The sequence below is a fragment of the Triturus cristatus genome, chromosome 5_2 (assembly GCF_964204655.1).
Source record: "Triturus cristatus chromosome 5_2, aTriCri1.1, whole genome shotgun sequence".
NCBI lineage: Eukaryota > Metazoa > Chordata > Amphibia > Caudata > Salamandridae > Triturus > Triturus cristatus.
The window spans coordinates 393,192,275-393,214,412 of record NC_140588.1 but is presented as its reverse complement, the minus strand read 5'-3'; the positions used below and the strand labels follow the sequence as shown (position 1 = coordinate 393,214,412).

Here is a 22,138-nt window from a genome sequence, read left to right as displayed (position 1 = left end):
ATTTGGTTTTGTGTGAATGTTGGAGACTTGATATTGATCAACTGGTGAAGCTAGTTGGGAATGATCCCTCATTCAAAATCTATCATAAAGATTTTCAAATGACAAGTTTCTAAATCAACTTTCTTAAAATGGAGGTGCAAAAATCCTTTATCAAAGCTGTTAAAATACTGCATGATGAAACAAATGCCTTTGCCCTCTTTGAAAGCACTGGGGAATTTACACCCCTTACTTTAAAATGTGTTCTGGTGTATGACAGAGTTGTGTTCTAGCTCTGTCACTTTTCTCATCTTTCTGAATGACTCTGAAGAATTTGTATCTAGAAGGAGCTCAAATGTTCTGAAGATGTGCAACAAAAAGATAGTCTTTTTGTGGATGACGCAGTATTACTGACATGTACACAGATGGAAATGCATACATCTCTTGAAAATTTTGAGTGCTTTTGCAGTCACAAGGATCTATGCATCAACGCAGAAAAAACAAAAGCTATGCTAACTTCAATGACCCCTCGTCTAAAGAAACTTGCAAGAATAGCTGGCCAGGTACTCAAAACTGTTAAGAGCTACAATTAGTTGGGGATTCTTTTTAATAACAAACTGAATTGGCGTGATCATATTGAAAAAGCAACAAATACTTTGCAGTGCCTTTCAAAGCCAACTTGCGGGTCAAGTATAAAATCGTTTGGTATGACCTGAGTGTCATCTTACAAGTTTACAGGCAAAGAGGTAGCAGCAGCAGTTTATGCCACCAAGCTTTGGGATGCAGTGATTGGAATTGATTACAAAAATAGAAAGCAGCTCTTTCCTGCAGTCCCCTTTGAATTTGGGCAGGCACGCCACTTCTGCCTCTATTCCTGAAGTTAAGTTTGGTGCCTACCACCAACACTGTTGCCCAAGCACCAGTATTGTATTGGCCATGTTTAAATTGTAAGTGCCACGGGGTGTCATATCTTGAAGCGGATCTGAAAGTATCAGCCCCAGGCAATCTCCAGCACAACCCCTGGTCAATCCATTTTGAAAAATGTGTGAATGAGCTTGGCCTTTGTCATCTTTGTTCCAACCCAGCTGTATCGATTTCCCTACAACCGGTGTGGTCAAAAAAGCCTTTTATGAGTCGAAACTGAAATCTTGTGTTGGACTGGAAAGCTTCTTAAACTGACTATTAATTATTTGCAAGTAAAACAGACATTGGGTATGGAAAAATATTCCAATAAAAATGCTCCTGATGCACGCCGCACTCTATATTTAAAATTTTGCGTAGACACTTTACCGATTAGAGTATGCTTGGCTAAATTTGCTTCCAATCAGCATATGTCTAATCATTGTAACTGTAAGTTTGTGCGAACAGATTTTCTGCTGTTTTGCACAAAAACGAATTGCTTATGTTTTACATGGCTTGTATCACTGTTCAAGCAGTTCTCAATTGTAACTTTCACCAAAGCACTGGCACTTTGTTTTAGAACACATAATCCAGTGATTTTTATGTCACTGGCAAGTTATATTCTGGCTGCCTTGTCTGTTACAAGAAGGCATTTGAAAGCTCTGCCCAATACAAACATCAAACTATTTTGGTATTTCGGTATAAATGTCAACGTTATTTTTTATCTGGTAAAATGAAGCATTGTTAACGTAAGTTCAGGGCAACTGTTCCTCTGACCATAATAGTGCCCAATTAGTATAGTGTGATCCACCTCCTAACCGAAGGAAACCTATCCTCTTCCTCTTTAGCTTAAAACCTATTATGGAGTAGAATGTTTAATGTGGAACTAAAATTATGGAAAGTCGTGATTTTAAATGAACTAAAGTGCTGCTATTTGTTTTTTAATGGCTACACATTGATCACTGTACTGTTAATTATGCAATAGCGTACATATGCTAGTAATAAATAAAGATAAAGAGATAAAAGAGACTTTCTAAAAACTTATACAGAGTAATATGTCCTGCATCACAGAACTAGGCCTGTCATATGTAAATGGTATAAATAAATAAAAACGCCAGTCAGTCATGTGAGAAACACATCATATGATAAGGGTACCCAAAATGTGGAAGAATTACATTTCGATCTTCTTTGTAAACACCGCATGAAAAATCCAATCATGTGTCAATCTTCGATGAAAATTAATCTGAAGGGAGCATGAAAGTCAATGACCTCAAAGTTCACAATAACATAATCAAAATTGACCCCATGGACATCCTCACCTAGAAAACATTACAAAGTATATTAAAAAGTAAAAGGCATAAGATTTTCATGAACAGAAATTTCAAGGTTAATGTAATGTTTACGTACATCTAAGTTCTGATTTAAATGTAAAATTTTGACTAATAGTTGATACGGTTAATTGATATAGTCCCAAATGTATTGATAACTCTTTGCCACTAGTCAAAGCTCTTGGTACACATGAATCTAGCTCCTTCATGTATTTTGATTCCAGGCATTTTAAGACTAAAATTCTGTCATCCCCTTGAATGCATTATATTGCAAAATATGCTTATATTTTTGACTTGCTTTTATAAAAATCAGTCATTTCTAGTCACAGGATTGGCCTTAATGTGTTCAGAGATTTGTTTCTTTGGGGAAGGGCGATTTAAAACATAGCATGTGCAGTTTTAGTATTAAGACATTCTGTGATATTGGAAATTGGAGGAAATGGAGACTTGTATGATTTGCAACTCATGCTGTTTTTAGATATTTAGCACTTCGAATTTATTTTTTTTAAAACGGCTTTAGATATTGACCAATTGGCTTTATCTATCTTTTAGCCCTATTTTGTTATTAGGGGTCGTATCGATACATTATCCTCAATAACTGAATCCATTTTGAGGATAGTACAGTGCCTACACAAAATCTTTCTAATCTGGCAATGTTTTTACTGTGACTGGTAATTCACCTACAAGGTCATTTGTACTATGAGCTTTGTGTTGCAAAAATGAAAAGCCCCACATGCCTTAGAATACAGTCTTGTGTGTCACCATGTTTACATTTTTTTGTGTAGCATCTAGCTTGAAACTGTGCTACTGCATTATCTTGCTCACTCTTAAAAATGTTGCACACCTACAGGTTCCTCCAGACCTGAGGAGCCCTCTATCAGTCATGTTTCAATTTAGGGGTTTAAGATGGAAAGTATAGCTGTATACTATCCTGTTGCACGCTGGTGATTTTCTAAATAATCATGTGTGCATCTTTCCTTCCTGAACTCTTAGGGGTCTATTACAATGTCAGCCGGAAAGCATTGTGACTGAATCGGTCTCGGAATGGTTTCCAACCGAATCGGATTCAGGAAGTCCGACCGACTGATTACGATGGTTCCGGATATCATTCTGTCGGACTCCCATTGACTTCAATGGGAGCCTGTTTTCTGACTGAATACACAGTCTCCCATTGAAGAAAGGGGTGTGTGGGGAAAATCGTGCACCCTGTGGCGGGCACCACTTGGTGCCTGCAACACTGTGCATGGTCTGAAAGAGGGGTCCCTTGAGTACCCCCATGGGCCCCATTCCGAAGGCTCCGGGTGGAGGGGGGCCTGCTACTGGCCCCCAAAGTCGGATACCGACAGCCGATCCATGTCTGACAAACCAAATCGGAGAGGCTGTCCAAATCTGCAATTGTAATTGCTCGGTCGGGTACGCGGCTCGTAGACCTGTACGAGTCGGCTCTGAATGACTCTGTTCCTCCGAATGCCATCCGAAACCAGTCAGAACACTTTCCGAACATCGTAAGCAGTTGTTCGGAAAGGTTTCTAAATCGGTCAGAAAGACAGGTTTCGAATCCGATTCGGCAGACCCGAATCCGATTCAGAGCCTTTCCGACCGACATAGTAATTGACCTCTTAAGTGCAAGTAATATTATGCAATTTTTCTTCTGCTTATGGTGCTTGCGAAAGTCACATTTAAAGTATCGTTGTTTGAAATTCTAACCCAATCTGCAGCGTTTTCTTTATATTTATATTTTGTGGAGCACACTTATTTATTTCTGTCCATTTGTAGCGCGCACATCCACCAAACGGTCTCTTAGCGCTAGGTAACCAAACCAATTCAAACATTCTTAACAGTAGGCGTGTCTAAAAAGCAGTGTTTTCAAGAGTTTCCTGAAGGTGGTCAGGACTACCGAGGTCCAAAGGCAGGCTATTCCATATGCGACGGGCAATAACGGAGAACCTACGCCCACCGATCCTTTGTTTATTTCAGTAGTGGAATTATCAGCAGGTGTATATAACTAGATCTTAAAGCTCTAGTTGGGCATTATGTGCTAATTCTAGACTTCACAAAATCAGGATAACTCCAGTACAAGGATTTAAAAATCATGCAACAGGCTTTCTACATTGATATCTGTCCTACTGGGAGCCAATGTAGATCCATCCTTGACTGAGAGATGTGACAACGTTTGGGCAGAGTATAAATCAGCCGGGCTGCCTGGTTCTGAATGAGCTGAAGCCTACACTGGAGCAATTTAGGGAGACCCAAGTAAATCGTGTTAACATAGTCTAATCTAGACATGACTAGAGCTATTGTTACTTGGATCAAAGCCTCCTTAGTGAGGATTTTTTTTATCTTTTTAATACGACGTAGCTGAAAAAAGCAAGCAGAGGTTACAGCTCCTACCTGCTGCTTGAAGGAGAGATAAGCATCTATTACAACCCCCAAGCTTTTAACAGCTTCTTTGGGTGTGGGGGAGAGCCCATCTCGTTAGGTCAGAATGATGGGTGCCAGTGATTTACCTCACTCTTTGTAAGGATGATCTCTGTCTTATCAGGATTCAATTTCAAGTGGTTGCAGTTCATCCAGTCTCGGATGAATCCCATAGTGTCCTGAAACACATGACCAGATGAAGGGCGGTCACAATAGTTGCATTTTGTCTGCATAGTTAAAAATGGTAATCTCTTTTTGTTTGAGGGCAATAATCAAAGGGCAGATATAGATGTTAAAGAGGTGAGGAGACAGCGAGGAACCTTGGGGAACCTCACATTTCAATTGTACCTCTTTGGATGAGTACGGAGGTAACCTGACCGATTTAAATCTGTCCCCCAAAAAGGATAGAAGCCAGTTCAAAGCTGCGCCACGGAGACCCGCAGCCCTGAAATGGTCTGCCAAAATACTATGGTCGACCGTATCAAAGGCCGCAGATAGGTCTAGTAACACCAATACCTGGGAATTGCCCTTATCTACCTCTTTTTGTATGTCATCAACGACCGACACAATCACTGCTTCAGTAGAATGTGCTGGTCGAAATCCTGTGTGTGCAGGATCCAAGAAGCCTGAATTTTCAATAAATATGCTATATGGGCCTCGAGTAGTTTAGCAAAAAAGGTAAACCGGGAGATTGGCCGAACATTCTTCATGTCTGTTGGGTCCGCACCAGCCTTCTTTATAATTGGAGCAATAATCGCTTTCTTGAAGGAGGGAGGAACCACCCCCGTATTAACAAAGTGGTTAAGAAATTACAGTATCCCTTCAGGCAACCAAATGCATGCTTCTTTCAAGATTTTCTGAGGACAGATATCCATAGGAGAACCAGACTTAACCTCAGTCAATAAAACAGCTAAGTCCTCTTGCGTTAGATTGGGGAAGCAAGTGAGGGTATGACTATTCACCACCCCTGAGGTCTGGTTGTTAAGTGTCGCACAAAGAGGGATACTGTTGATGATTGCCTCAATCTTGGTTACAAAGAAGGCATTCAGAGAATCGCACAGATCCTCCGATTCAGAGCCTTTCCGACCGACATCGTAATTGACCTCTTAATTGCAATTCAAATTATGCAATTTTTCTTCTGCTTATGGTGCGTTTGAAAGTCACATTTAAAGTATCATTGTTTGAAATTCTAACACAATCTGCTGCGTTTTCTTTATATTTATATTTTGTGGAGCACACTTAAACCCTGAGGCAACTTGGTGCAGTAACAACATCTAACTAAGCAAAATGAAGCAATTGTTATTGTACTGGCAGAGGGCAGGTTTTTTGCCTGATGAAAAAGGGGGTTTGATCCAAGTTAATGCAGCAGACATAGAAAATATTCACCCTCCTTTTGAATTTAGATACTTGTAACAGAGACTGGCCTGACGACCTAAGTGAGCGGGTGGGGCAGTGCCATCTAAAATGATTTGTTACGGGTGTCGCGTGAATACTGTACATTGTCTTGTGTACGAAGCAAATGGACTTCAAAACGAGCCTTTGTTTAACAAGATAACCAGGGTAGTTTTGCCAGCACAGGAGTAATGTGTTTTCGTTTTGATAGTTTTAAGACCATTCATGCTTCCACATTTTGGACCAACTGGAGTCTAAAAAATGAAGCCTGTCTGTAGCTCGGAATGTAGTGCATTTCAACAAAGATAATTCATTCATTAATATATATTAATATAGTACTATTAAATTATGTAGGAAAAAAAAAAAAGAGAGAACGTATTCTTCCAGCACACAAAATGGGAAAAAACATGATGACTACTGCACTTCTGTAAACTACAAAATCAGACAGTTGTATCTTTTGATTCAGAGGTTTCTTTAACCGGGAACTGGTTGTTATCAAGTTTCTATCTCTAGTGCCAGAACAGAATTGCAAGAATGTAGTTCTAACAAATGACGATAGTATCTCTCTTTAATCACTACTGAACTTTAGTTGATAACAAATCTTGCATTAATCAACCTGATGTAAACAATGTATGAAATGTCCAGCATTTGCTTCTGGATCATTAGAGAGCTTTCGAACTATCCATGTGTCATCTGCTTACCTTGGAAATGTATCTCAAGATGACTGAATCCAAAATGTTACTGGAGGAACATAAAGATGAAGCAACAAAGGAGATAGAATTGAACCCACGGGTACTCCATATCTACCCCACATAACCAATGAACCCCTCAAGTACAAGGGTTTTGGGGTAATGAGAGAAGGGTTGGGCTGTCCGCGTTTGTATCCTCCCAAGTCAGTTTCTAAAACACAAACACACCTTTTCCTCACACCTTTTTTCTCACTCCCCTATAAAAACATTCTCTATGAACACGGAGCCCACCTGCCGCTAGAGAATTCTTTGGAAAGTGTGGGTGGCTAATGATGGTGGTGTGTATGAGGCCATACCCTACACATTTTTTTAATGCCTGGGTCCTGTTGATGACATTATAGCATATTAGGATTCTCAATGAGATGGTACTCCATTTATCATCAGCCGAGTTCTAAAGGTCAAGCAAGATACATCTTCTGTATTTTAGATGATATGTTATAATGCCTTGAAAACAAACTAATATCGTGCCCTGGACAATGAAATCACATACTTACTGAATGTCTTAATCAGTGGTGTCAAAGCCTGCAGAGAAGAAGTCCAGTATGATAAGGGCTGCTGGTGAGCCTGAGTCTGTTTGCTGCAGTTAGTCTAGAGTTTCCTTACCAATGTTTCCCTACTGCTGCCCATGCAAAATCCCAACTGGACAGGATGAAAAGTTTAACTTGTTGCCACATATTCCTAAAACTGGTGATGAAATGCTCCAAAGGTTTGGACAAATGAGGTGGTAGTTAGGCATCTCAGTACTGCGGTGTCTAAACATGCCGTTTTTAGGATGGGAACAACAGTTGCTGGCTTTATTTGGCTTCAGACATTCCTAGTATGTAACAGTGCTTCAACAGTCTTATGTACTAGAGTACTATTAACTAAAAGTTGTTCCTTTTGTAGCTTGGTAGGTAATGTGTTCCGGGGAACCTGATACTCATGTGCCCTGACTTGTTTCCTCCACCCAATTTTAAGGTGTACAAATTGGCCTCCTCACAACCCACTGACTGGGGCATTGAAAAAGTCTGGCAGAACGTGAACTAAGGACTTGACAATCTAGTCAATATTTGAGTTACTTGCACCATTATCCTATTTACGTGTGATAAGGAGAGACAAGTATGTTGCAGACTTAGCTCTAGTAGTGTAATTAAAATGTTACATGCATGTATGCTTACTTGCTAAATTCCTGATCATAATATTACAATTTGAAGATTTGTTTCAAAATAATCAAGAAATGTTGTTTAACGTTATTTGAATACAGGTATCGTGCTCCCGAAGTATTGTTAAGATCCTCTGCCTACAGTTCCCCAATTGACATTTGGGCTGTGGGTAGCATAATGGCTGAGCTGTACACATTAAGACCCCTCTTCCCAGGGACAAGTGAAGTGGATGAAATCTTCAAAATTTGCCAAGTGATAGGAACACCAAAAAAGGTGAGTTCTGGTTTTTCCAGGTGCTGTGATGTGCTTACACAGTGAAAATGCAATGCAATTTCCATAACAAGTCAGTGGCCACAGAGTCTTCAAGAATGGTTCTCATAATGGTCTCATTATAATGATTATATGTAGCTCTGTGGCATTGCTTTCTCAAGTATGATTCTTAGGTTTGGCCCTCTGTGTTTGATGGAAACTCTATTCTTCTGTAATCTTTTGGATATTCTATTCTTTTAACCATACCACCCAAATGAACATTCTAACGAGTCGAGTAGTTGAAATGAGCATTTCACGTCACCTGTTTTAGAGGAGTATTTCGAGAGATCGGTGATTACAAGCAATTAACACCACCTTTAAAGAATATTAATCTTAACTTAATGTGAATGATAATTTATTGCATTTTGTGATAAAAGATCACTTATTTCATAATTTTCAGCAGTTACCTAGAAACGTCCTGAAAGTAAAGTATGCTTCATAAATTCAGTTGCTCACATGAATACATTCTATCTGAAATACGAATTATGAACCGCCTTTGAACACTGATAGAAATTAAGTTTATCAGCAAAATGTGTTCATATCCCTTAAAACAACAGTCTACGTTGTATAGTGACTATAAGACAACCCATTGCAAATAGAATTTAAAAGCAAGGATAGAAGCACAGAGGAAATTATTTTATTATCTCATGTCACTTATTTTCAATTTAATTTAATACTTTTTTTGGTACTTTCTTTTCCTCATAACAGTGCTAAAATTACATTGACCAAACATTTTGTGTCACTTCTCTCTTATTATTAAATGTGATTTGCTTCCCTTCCCTCTTTATATAGGCTGATTGGCCGGAAGGACTTCAACTTGCATCTGCCATGAATTTTCGATTTCCACAGTGTGTTCCCATAAAGTTAAAAATACTGATACCCAATGCCGGTAACGATGCTCTGCAGCTCATGAAAGACATGCTCCAGTGGGACCCAAAGAAACGGCCAACAGCAATTCAGGTACAGTACATCACAAATAATTAAAGATCTCCCAAAATAATTGGATGTTATCTGTTCTATTTGGTTCTCATGCGCTTAAAAAACCCTACAAATTAGCAATATGTCGAGCAAATAAAATGGGAAAAAAGCCACCCATTGAGGTAAAAAATGATCAATTTTCCCAAACGGATCTTTGCAGTGCACAGCGGCTCAGTTTTACCCAGAATTTGTTAGTGGGCGCACAGCATTATTCTTTCTGTTTTAAAAATAGTTTGATTGTAGAGATGCAAATTTGGTTTAAGATTTATTTCCCAACTGAGAAATGGCCATTTTGAAACCAGTAGTCCCACTCAAGCACAGAAATGCTTAGTAATAGGAACTAAATAAGCACAGTCCTCAAATCAGTTTACATTCCAAGTGATGTGTTTTTCCTTGTGTACTCTCTGGAATACTGGGTCAGAGCCTCCATTTGTAGCTCAAGGGGAGCATTTAGAGTTTGTTATAGATATAAATAGAAGAAAGAAACAGCCAAGGACATTATGATGGTTTACTTTTATTTAAAATAAAAGTATTTTCAGTTTCCCTTACTGAAAAGAAAGTGTCCCATGCTCCACATAAAATCACTTAAACTTGAAGTCTGTTTTTCCAGTTTACGGAGATGAAGACTTATTAGCGCTGTCTACACATGCTGAAAGAAGCTGCTTGTGATTCTGCAAATCTGTGGTATAGAGCCAAAAGAATGTAGCTACTTTTGGAAGAACTTTTTTTTTTTACTGCTCAGAAATAAATAATATATCATTATTGTTTTTAATAAGTACTCCTGATTTCTTTGTTTACTCCTGTTTATTGAGGTTTTTGTAGCATTTGAACAATATTTGCTAGAATAACAGAGAGACGAGGGAAGAAGAACTATGGAAAGCAGTTTATGCATCATTAGGACTATTCGTAGAGACTAAAATTCCAGTTTATGTATTTGTGCAGGTCTGGTTCAACCCTGTGCTGAACAGTAATGTGTGCGGACCTCTAAACAATAAGGGAGAAAAGAGGAGGGGGGGTGAGGGGAGTTGTGAAGTGTGGGCATTAACCAGGTGGTAACATGAGCGAGAGTGACAGGAGGGAACTCAGGTTGGCAATATGTGTGGGCGGGAGGTCTCGGAGGATGGCGTCTGGGGCAGCTACTCGGTTAGAGGGTCCTCCTCTCTGGAGAGATCGTGGTGGGGACTCACAGCATAAGTTGGGTGAGTAGAAGGAGGCAGTGGGTCTGGTGGAGGACAGCAGTTCAAATAAATTAAGTAGGGAAGCTCATATGGAGAGGAAGATCTTCTCAAGTTAATTCTCGAAACTGGGTGAGCATGGTGTCCAAGGCTGCTGTTATCGGTCATTTACTGAGATGTCGGTCTTCCTCCCAGTGTAGGGCGGTGTTCTCTGCTTCCCTCCAGTGGAGGAGTGGTGCTCTATGCCATTCTGAGATTACTAGGGGTTGTTTGGCTCTCCAGATCTGAAATAGACTATTAGTTATAGATTCCTTACCTTAGAATTACCCCCAGGCGTCAGACTAGATCCGGAGAAATCTTTTCGTAGCAGTACCCTTGCGCGTCGGTAGGTGGTGTCGGTTGACTCCGCTTTCGGCGGCGTGATCGCCGGGATGATGTTGCGGTATCTACTTAGACACCGCCCCTGCACATTGACGACAGTTCTTTCTTTTTCTGCGCCGACCAGCCCAGATCTGGAGAGAACGGTACCGTAGTCACTTTTTGAATATAATTTTTTGATTTTGTCGACAGCTTTTTCGAGTCGTTCGAATCCTGGTGCACAGGGATGTCACATCGTTGGACTGGATTCAAACCTTGGGACTCCTGTCACAAATTGATGTTGGTTATGGACCTGCAACTTGTGTGCCTGTGGTGCCTGTAGAGCGACCACGACCTGAAGTCGTGCTCCGACTGTCAGGCCATGAATCCATAGTCTTTGCAGGAGCAGTCCCGAAAGCTTCTGGAGGCCCAGCAGTTAGCTCTGCGCCGCTCGAGGTCCCGGTCGAGAGGTAGGTTGCGGGACCGGTCGTGGAGTCACCACCAACACTCTTCTTCGAAGTCTTCGTCTTCGGGTAAGTCGAAGCACAAAAAGAAGGCTAAGAAGCACCGTCACTCTTTGCGTTCTCCCTGTCCGTCAGGTGCCGCGGGATGCGGAATATCGTCATCCTTCGGCTCTGTCCGCAGAGCCTACTGGGTCGGCTCCGAGCTTCCCTCCCTTCCCAGGAGCCGAAGCGACCCGTGCCTAACTTAGTAGTTTTTACGGAGCCCTCCACTCCATCTTTGGTCAGCCAGACTCCGCCGGCGTGACTTCGGGCCCCGCGGATTCGGCGGGGGGTTCCAGGCCTTCGAAGACGGCGGCTTCAGCCCCGGCGCCCTCAGGGATCCAGATCTGGATTGGTGCCGGTCGACCTTATGACACCTCTTCTGACGCCGAATCCTTTGACGACACCTCCGTTCCCTCCGACGACGGTTGTGTCCCCAACCGATGTCGACCCTGGCCATGTCCCCAACCGACGTCGACCCCTGCCTCCTCCTCAACTTGGGCACGGAGCCAGACCGGTGTCGAGCGATGCCGGTACCGGCGCCAGACGGTACTTTTCTAACACAGTTGTACCCTTGTGTTCCTTATCGCCCTGAGTGGCAACCAGAGGAGTGTGAGGAGGACTGGGAGGGGTCTGTTGACCCTTTAGCAGACCAGTTGGATGAACCGGACTGGAGAGAGGAGTTGGGTGAGGTCAGTGGTCTGGACACCTCCCCAGACCTTGGCATGCTTTCTCCCCCTACCTTGGCTACGGAGGAGGGAGCCTCTTCTGCTGTGGTGTTGCGTAGGGCAGCTGAGGCCTTGAACTTGGAACTTCCTATGATGGCAATCAGGACCAACCTCCTGACCGAGGTGCTTCAACCAGCAGCAGCCTCTTCGAAGCCCCTGCTGCAGTTCAATGAGGCCTTCCTGGTATCATTCTGGGCACTTGGTCCAAGCACAGCACATGGGCTCCTGTGGATAGGATGATTGCCCGATGCCACCGTCCGGCACCGGGCGACCCCATTTTCCCGTCCCAATACCCTACCCCCGAGAGCTTGGTGGTAAAAACCTAGACTTCCAAAGGCGCGTTCCCTACTGCTCCCCCAGATTGGGAATCCAAGAAGCTGGATCATCTTGGGAAGAAGATGTTTTCTTCCGCCAGCTTACGACTGTGGTCGGTGAACACCGCATGTCTCTTGTGCTGTTACACCCACTCTGTGTGGGACACGGTCGCACAGTTGCTGCCACCTTGTCCGGAGGAGGCCCGCTCTCTCCCATGCAGTTGCTGAGGGTAGACATGCAGCGAAATTCGCCATACGATGTGGGCTGGACACTGCCGACTCGCTAGGCAAGATAATTTCAACGTCTGTAGCCCTGAGACACTACACCTGGCTAAGGTCCACTGGCTTTTCGGGCGATGTCCACTCCACTCTTTTGGGTGTGCCCTTTGATGGCCGTCGCTTGTTTGAAGACAAAGCGGACAACGCGCTCGAGCGCTTTAAGGATTCTAGGGCTACGGCCAGATCCTTGGGCCTCGCTACCACCTCTCGCCCCTCGCAGTCTGGTTTTCGCCCCTTTAGTGGCTACGGAAGGGGTCCCCCACCATGTTCCACAGGCCTGTGCAAGCTGCCCAGCCTCTGCGTGGCTGGGGGCGTGGGACCCAGCGTCGTGGGGGGCCAGCAGATGGGCCAGTCCACCAGCGCCCCCTCTGGCTCAGCCTCCAAACCTTCCTAGTCCGACTTTTTAGGGCCACCAGTTGCCAGTGGGCGGCAGGATTTCGCCACCAACTCCCCCACTGGCACATCACATTGGACAGGTGAATTTTGCAGATAGTCCGAAGGGGCTACTCCCTCCCCTTCGAGATGACCCCCTCCCTCCATGCCACCCATATTCCATCGCATTTCGGAGGATCATTTGGCCCTTCTCCGTCAGGATGTTATGGCTCTCTTCGCCAAGGGAGCTATCGAGCGAGTCACGCTGCCAGAAGTAGGTCGTGGTTGTTATTCCCACTACTTCCTGGTATCCAAAAAGGACAAAGGCCTGTGTCCTATCTTGGAACTCGGGGACCTTCGGAAGGAGAAGTTCAAAATGTTGACATTGGCTCAGGTCTTGTCTGCCCTCGACCCTGGAGACTGGATGGTAGCGTTGGACTTGCAGGATGCCTATTTTCACATCCCCATCCTGCCTGTCCACCGGCATTACCTATGGTTCACGGTGGACCACAAGCATTTTAAGTTTACCGTGCTCCCCTTTGGCCTTACCAGTGCCCCTAGGGTATTCACAAATTTGATGGCGGTGGTCGCAGCTCATCTGCGCAGAGCAGGGATTCCAGTCTTTCCCTATCTCGACGACTGGCTGTTGAAGGCGAGTTTGCCCCAGACTGTCCTCTCCCACCTCCAGACTATGGCAGGCCTCCTGCATTTGCTGGCGTTCACTGTCTGTGTGCCGAAGTCACACCTGATTCCCTCTCAGAAGCTCCATTTCATCGGGGAGGTTCCGGATACAGCGCAGTTTTGGGCTTATCCTCCCGAGTCCAGGATATTTGGGCTATGATTCCGATCTTTCAGCCTCTATCCCGGGTTTCAGTCAGAATGACACTGAGGCTGCTGGGCCTCATGGCCTCCTGCATCCTGCTAGTGTATCATGCCCGGTGACATATGCGGGCTCTGCAGTGGGACCTGAAGTTCAGTGGACACAGCATCAGGGGAATCTTTCTGATTGCATCCAGATCTCGGAGGGCACTGCACACCAATTGAAATGGTGGCTAACGAACCAGGATTAGGTCAATGGTAGATCCCACTCCCTTCTCAAACCAGAGTTCACAGTGGTGACAGATGCATCACTTCTGGCGTGGGGCGGCCACATGGGGGAGACGGACATCAGAGGCCTCTGGTCTCCGGCAGAGTCTGGGCTCCACATCAACCTTCTGGAGCTCTGGGCAATTCGTCTTGCACTGAAGGCATTCCTTCCCTCTGTTCGGGGTACTGCAACAAACAGGGCTGGGTGGGGTCGTGGACACTATGTCAGGAGGCTCTTCGCCTTTGGACATGGCTGGGACATCAGGGCATGTCCCTGGTGGTTCAACACTTTAGCAGGTTGCCTGAATGCCAGGGCGGACATGCTCAGCCACAGGTGCATGATGGATCACGAATGGTGTCTTCACTCAGAGGTGGTGCACGGTCTCTTTCAGCAGTGGGGAGAGCATTAGTTAGATCTGTTCACCACAGAAGAGAACGCGCAATGTTAGCAGTTCTGCGCTTTGGAATTTCCAAGGCGGCACTCGCTCGGTGACGTTTATCTTCGCGAGTGGAGTTGCGGTCTTCTATATACCTTTCTGCCAATACCACTTCTGCCCAGAGTGCTGAAGAAGATCAAGCGTGACTGGGCCCAAGTCATTCTTGTGGCTCCGGATTGGGCACGAAGAGTCTGGTATCCCGAGCTATTACACATGGCCATCGATCCTCTGATCAGACTGCATCTTCGGGAGGATCTTCTCTCTCAGCAGCAGGGGACGGTCATCCACCCGAACCTGTCCAGCCTCCGCCTCATTGCGTGGAGATTGAGCGGCGACAGTTGACAGCATTAGACCTTCCTCCTGAAGTCTGTAATGTAATCTTGGCAGCCAGGCGTCCGTCCCCTTAAACGGTATACACCTGTAGATGGAACAAATTTGTGGCGTGGTGCACAGCAAAGGCTGTGGATCCCCTTTCTGCCCCTCTATCAGAGTTTCTCCTCTTCATTCTTTCTTTGGCCCAGCAGGGCTCTGCTCTGGGCACCCTCAAAGGCTATCTTTTGGCCATTTCGGCCTTTCTTCAGCTTCCTAATCAGCCTTCTCTTTTCAAGTCCCCTATTGTAAATAGATTTCTCAAGGGCATTACTCACCTCTTTCCTCCTATTCCCTTCGTAATGACCTAGTGGGACTTGAATCTGATTCTAACGTACCTTATGTGTGCTCCTTTCGAGCCATTACATAATTGTCCTCTCAGACTCTTGACTTTCAAGACTGTTTTTCTGGTTGCCATCACCTCTGCTCGCAGGGTGAATGAGTTTCAGGCTCTTTCTTCTAAACCTGCTTTCCTTGCTGTTCATCCGGACAAGGTTGTCCTTCGAACTCGACCTTCTTTTCTTCCCAAAGTGGTTGCCTCTTTCCTCACAGGACAGACCATCACTTTGTCCACTTTCTTCCCACCCCGCAACCTTCCAAGGAGGAAGAGAGACTCCACCGTCTAGATCCAAAATGTGCGCTATCTTTTTATCTGGATTGCACAAAACAATTCCTGGTGGATGATCAACTTTTTGTTGGCTATGTGGGCGCCAAGAAAGGTCGGGCCGTGCAAAAATGGATTCCTTGGAGAAAAAGGAGCCTCCGGTAGGACTGCGTGTCATGATCGCACTCAGTACAGGCGCTGAGTGCCTCGCGCGCCTCACCCGGGGACGAAACGACCCGTGCGTCCACGGACTACATATCCCAGAAACCCTCCAGACATTCCCGAGCTTATGTAATCAGGTCACATGGCCAAACGCATAAAGGCTCGACCCGCTAACAGGCTGGCGCCGAATATTCCCGGATGTATCCAGTGACCTTCGGTACGCGTAGACGTACTCTCGGCGAAGAAACCTCTACAACCCTTGACGACCCGAAACTCTCCGCCTCGGCTCTCCCGGAAACCTCACCCGCCCGGGGAACCGTGGACACCCAAGGCTGTTCCTGCCTTGCAAGTGTGCTCCTCCCATCCCGACTCCTCCGAGAGGGGGCACTGCAAGATCCTACTCCTCCCCAGCGGCTAGCCGTGGGCTCCTCCTGAGACCGCGCTCCCCGGCTCCCGGCTCCTCCGAGAGTTGCGAGTAGCAGCGCCGTGTCTCCACCACAGCCCACGGATCACAGGGCTGCACCTAGGCGGGTTACGCTCCTCTGCTTCGGGCTTCATCGGGAAGCATCGAGTGGTAGCGTTCCCGCTCTGCCCTCGGATTTCCGGGCCACAGAGAATACAGGGTGTCGCGCTCCTCGGCTCGCAAAACCTAAAGGAGCCTTGCAGTAGCAGCGCCGTCTAAGACACCCCCACCAGACCGCCTCAGAATAGAGGCGCAAACACCCAGCTGGGGGTCGGAACCTGAGGCCGTGCATCCAGCACTGCCTGAATTCCACCTCATTCCTTTGCCACAGAGAAGGAGCTACTTCCCTTCGCATACCCCAACAACAAGGCGGGAGGAGACGTCAGGTAAGCGAGTCACCCTCTAAAGAAGATCAGGGGCGACAACTAGCGTAGGCATTCACTCATTGTATGCTTATCTCATTTCAGATCTCCCTCCCAGCCGTCCCTATCCTTCCTTCCCTCGCTCACCTGCCCCCTCCGTCCGAGTGTGTTATACATCCTCCGGACTAGGGGCAGATGGGAGGTGGACCCTTATTAGCATCAGCGTCATCCTGAGGAGAAGAAACCAGCGGGTACACGACAGAATATTCGGCCCACGACTCATTATCCTCCTGATCACGCTGATCTAGCTATGGCCTCCTTAGACGACGTGTTGGTCGCTCTAGCCAACATGCAGGCGGAGTTAGCTGCTTCCCGGTCTGAGACGGCCGCCTTACACGCACGCATGGATCGTATGCAGAAGAACCCTTTCGATGCAGGAACCCCGTTTTCCCCGCAGACCCCGCAGGTATTGGTAGAAGTACCCGCCCAGGTTCCATTGGCTCCACCCGAACGTTTTCATGGGGACATACACAAGGTCCAAGTCTTCATGACGCAAGTCATGCTACACTTCCACTGCAAACCAAAACTCTTCATAACCAACCAGGCCCGGGTTGCCTTTCTGATATCCTACCTGGCAGGAGACGCGGCACAATGGGCCGTTCCGATAGTGCGTAGGGACGAAGCCTTGCTATACGATTGGGACGCCTTCCGCTGTGCGTTTGAAGGGACCTTCGATCGCCGAGCAGACACCTTTTCAGCTGACCGCGACCTCCTAACCCTCCGGCAAAAACCCAACGACTTCATAGGTTACCTCAACAGTTTTCGTCGGTTGGTGGCAGAAACCGACTGGCCTGAAACCAAGCAGTCGGCCATCTTCTACCAAGGGCTCACGGACGAGTTGAAGGACGTCATCGCCTAAATCGACCCGCAACCTCAGACCTGCTCTGCCATGGTCGAATTGGCTTCCCGGTTGGAGCATCGTCTCCGGGAAAGAAAAGGAGACCCGAAACGGAGGGACAAAATGCCGTCCGCCTTTGACAATCCCCGAGCTCCCGACCCAGCAGGTCCCCGATCGGATCCTATGGAGATCGGGACGGTTAGGGCCTCGCTGACTTTGAGCGAACGCGACCATCGCCGCAAACAGGGCCTCTGTTTATACTGTGGCAAAAAAGGCCACTTCCTGAGGGAATGTCCAGTCAGACCCAAGACGAACAAATCACGTCCCAGTCAAGCCGCTCTCACTACAGAAGAAGAAGGGGCCAAGGGAAACTACAAAGCTTGAAGGACCAGGGAGGGAAGCCTTCAAGCCCACACTTCATCCCTTCGATGGAATCCGCCCAAGCGCAAGAACCAGACCATTTCTTTATATCGCTGAAAGCGGTAATTAACCAACGAACACGAACCATCAGAGCCATGATAGACTCCGGAGCTACCGGATGCTTTCTGGATAAGCTCGAAGCAGACCGACTAGGGATTCATTTAACGCCCAAGGAACCGCCCGAACTTGTTTTTGCGGTCGATGGGAAGGAACTGGAGTCGGGGCCCATACGATACGTCACCCCGTTTCTCTGGATAACCATCGGAACAGACCACGGCGAGTGGCTGCAGTTTAACATCATTCAAGCCCCGCGATGCAAGCTCATACTTGGGTTACCCTGGTTAAGAAGACATGAACCCACGATCGAATGGTCCACCAACACCGTCTCGTTCCGGTCCACGTTCTGTCGCCTTCACTGCATTCGCGAGGCCGACAACCTAGTCACCGGTCTGCCTACCGCTCAACATGTATCTACAGCCGCCGAGAAGGAGGTCCAGCTCCCGTCTTGGTATTCGTCATATCAAGAAGTGTTCAACGTGCAAAAGGCCGAAGAACTTCCCCCGCACCGAGAATTCGACTGCCGCATCGATTTAGTACCGGGTGCCATAGTCCCGTGTGGCAGAATCTACGCTCTCACCGGGCCAGAGACAAGCCACCTCAGAGAGTATCTGGACACCTACTTGAAGCTGGGGTTCATACGTCCCTCGCAGTCGCCGGCCGCCTCGCCACTTTTCTTTATCCCAAAGGCCAATGGCGAGCTGCGCTGTTGTATTGACTACCGCGCTCTCAACGCCTTAACGATCAAGAACAGATACCCCTTACCACTGATACCAGTGCTGTTGGAGCAGGTGCGCGAGGCGCACATTTACACCAAGTTGGACCTCAGAGGGGCGTATCATTTGGTGAGAATGACAGAAGGCGACGAGTGGAAGACCGCATTCAAAACACGATTTGGACTCTTCGAGTACTTGGTGATGCCCTTTGGGCTTTGCAACGCCCCGGCAGCCTTCCAGTTCTTCCTCAACGAGGTGCTGCGGGAATTCCTGGACAGGTTTGTCGTGGTGTACATTGACGACATCCTGATCTTTTCCACCTCTCAGGAAGAGCACGTCGTTCATGTGGGGCTCGTGTTGCAAGCCTTGAGAGACCACCACCTATTTTGCAAGCTCACGAAGTGCGAATTCCATGTTACCACCGTGGAATTCCTCGGAGTCCACCTAACCCCCACCGGACAGGTGATGTCCACCCGTAAGGTACAAGCAGTGAAGCAATGGCCCCAACCAAGGTCGGTCAAAGACATCCAGAGCTTCCTGGGCTTTTCGAACTTTTACCGCCGGTTCATTCATCACTTCTCCCATCTGGTCTCCCCTCTCACCAAACTGACGCGGAAGAACGTACCATTCCACTGGTCTTCCGATGCCCAAAACTCCTTTGATCAACTTAAGGAAGCCTTCACATCCGCTCCTATCCTGAGACATGCCAAACCCGACCTCCCCTTCATAGTGGAGACGGATGCGTCAGACATAGCGGTGGGAGCGATTCTCTCCCAACGACATCCGGATACCGGGCACCTTCACCCGGTTGCATACATGTCTCGAAAGCTGAACACCGCCGAACAAAACTACCCTGTTTCCGAAAAGGAACTCCTCGCCATTCGGGAGGCCTTCCGGGAGTGGCGACACTGGCTGATGGGGGCCCAACATCAGGTCACTGTCTTCACAGACCACAGAAACCTCCAGTTCCTGAGGGAGGCTCGCCACCTCTCTCCCCGGCAGAAAAGATGGATGCTTTTCTTCGCCGAATACCACTTTGTCGTCACCTACCTGCCAGGCACGCTGAACAAGAAGGCCGATGCCTTGTCCCGACAAGACACGAACCGCACCCCCGCGGTGGAGCCACAGCAGGCTATCCTGTCCCCTGGACAAGTGATCGGAAGAACGGAATCTGAAACCTTCCTCAGCGAGGTAAAGCGAGGGGTCGCCTCGTTTTCATGGATCTCGTGGCTGAAAAGACACAAGGACTGGCGCCTTCGGAACGGCATCCCCATGAGAGGCTCGCAAGTGCTGGTCCCCACGCTCAAGCTCCGGAAGCTTGTCTTCCATTGGTGTCATGAACTGCCCTGTGCCGGGCATCTGGGAGGCGCAAAAACCCTCGAAAAAATCCTTCGACACTTCTGGTGGCCCTCGGTCAGACCGGACGTTCTGACATGGGTCGCTCACTGTACCATCTGCTCCCGAATGAAAGTCGACCATCGCAAACCGCAAGGTCTCTTGCGTCCCCTGCCAACTCCCCGTACGCCCTGGGAGAGAATCTCGGTGGACTTCATCGTTGGATTGCCTAAAGACCAGAACTGTACAGCCATCGTGGTGGTGGTCGACTACCTTACGAAAATGGGACACTTCCTGGCATGTAAACAACTACCCACGGCCAGTGCCCTCGCAAGACTTCTGTTGGTCAATGTCGTCCGTCTCCACGGCCTTCCTCTTGGCATCGTCTCGGACCGGGGTTCTCAATTCACGGCAAGGTTCTGGAAGGTATGGTGTGCCGAACTAGGGATTCAATCCTCCTTATCCACCAGCTTCCACCCGCAGACCGATGGACAGACCGAGAGACTCAATCAAACCCTGAAACAGTATCTCCGGTGCTACGTGGACCAGGCCTCCAACGCTTGGGTGGACTGGTTGTGGGTCGCTGAAGTGGCCTATAACGATTCCGTACACGCTTCCACACAACACACCCCGTTTTTTCTCTCATCAGGGTTCCATCCACGATTCACACCTTTTTTGCTCCCTCACACTGATCTCACCGTACCAGACGTACAAGACAGGTTAACCTCCATACGTTCAACCCTCACGAAGGCGCGCGCGCACCTTAGGTCCGCGAAGGCGCGATACAAACACCAGGCCGACAAGCGGCGCAGGCCCGATCCGGTGTACCATAAGGGGGATAAGGTATGGCTGTCCACAAGGCACATCAAGTTTAAACATCCCAGCCCATTCAACCCAAAGTACATAGGCCCCTATCCAGTCGTGAAACACGTAAATCCTGTGGCTGTGCAATTGAAACTTCCGGCACGGTTACGTATCCACCCTGTGTTCCACGTCTCCTTGCTTAAACCCTCGCTCGGCCCAGTCCGTAGACTCCCTGCTCCTGTATGGGTCCACCATGAACGTGAATACGTGGTCCAACGGGTGTTGGACTCCAAGACGGTGCGTGGAAGGATCTGGTATCTCCTGGCCTGGAAGGGGTATGGACCGGAGGAGAACTCATGGGAACCGGCATCGTCGCTCCACGCAGACCGTCTGGTGGCTGCTTTCCATCGCCGATGTCCGGACAAACCCGGTCCGGAGCCTCGCACCCGCTGAGGGGTGATAGGGGATATACTGTCATGATCGCACTCAGTACAGGCGCTGAGTGCCTCGCGCGCCTCACCCGGGGACGAAACGACCCGTGCGTCCACGGACTACATATCCCAGAAACCCTCCAGACATTCCCGAGCTTATGTAATCAGGTCACATGGCCAAACGCATAAAGGCTCGACCCGCTAACAGGCTGGCGCCGAATATTCCCGGATGTATCCAGTGACCTTCGGTACGCGTAGACGTACTCTCGGCGAAGAAACCTCTACAACCCTTGACGACCCGAAACTCTCCGCCTCGGCTCTCCCGGAAACCTCACCCGCCCGGGGAACCGTGGACACCCAAGGCTGTTCCTGCCTTGCAAGTGTGCTCCTCCCATCCCGACTCCTCCGAGAGGGGGCACTGCAAGATCCTACTCCTCCCCAGCGGCTAGCCGTGGGCTCCTCCTGAGACCGCGCTCCCCGGCTCCCGGCTCCTCCGAGAGTTGCGAGTAGCAGCGCCGTGTCTCCACCACAGCCCACGGATCACAGGGCTGCACCTAGGCGGGTTACGCTCCTCTGCTTCGGGCTTCATCGGGAAGCATCGAGTGGTAGCGTTCCCGCTCTGCCCTCGGATTTCCGGGCCACAGAGAATACAGGGTGTCGCGCTCCTCGGCTCGCAAAACCTAAAGGAGCCTTGCAGTAGCAGCGCCGTCTAAGACACCCCCACCAGACCGCCTCAGAATAGAGGCGCAAACACCCAGCTGGGGGTCGGAACCTGAGGCCGTGCATCCAGCACTGCCTGAATTCCACCTCATTCCTTTGCCACAGAGAAGGAGCTACTTCCCTTCGCATACCCCAACAACAAGGCGGGAGGAGACGTCAGGTAAGCGAGTCACCCTCTAAAGAAGATCAGGGGCGACAACTAGCGTAGGCATTCACTCATTGTATGCTTATCTCATTTCAGATCTCCCTCCCAGCCGTCCCTATCCTTCCTTCCCTCGCTCACCTGCCCCCTCCGTCCGAGTGTGTTATACATCCTCCGGACTAGGGGCAGATGGGAGGTGGACCCTTATTAGC

General features: G+C 48.0%; 1 protein-coding gene across 6 annotated transcripts in view; it reads left to right on the top strand.

The window, feature by feature from the left end:
- MAK (male germ cell associated kinase) overlaps positions 1 to 22,138 on the top strand; it is a 553,788-nt gene that overhangs the window by 236,393 nt on the left and 295,257 nt on the right. For all 6 annotated transcript variants that reach the window (XM_085607273.1, XM_085607269.1, XM_085607275.1 and 3 more), the window contains exons 7-8: positions 8,007 to 8,178; positions 9,007 to 9,174. In XM_085607273.1, the coding sequence (XP_085463399.1) occupies positions 8,007 to 8,178; positions 9,007 to 9,174 (340 nt within the window). The remainder of the gene's footprint in view (positions 1 to 8,006; positions 8,179 to 9,006; positions 9,175 to 22,138) is intronic.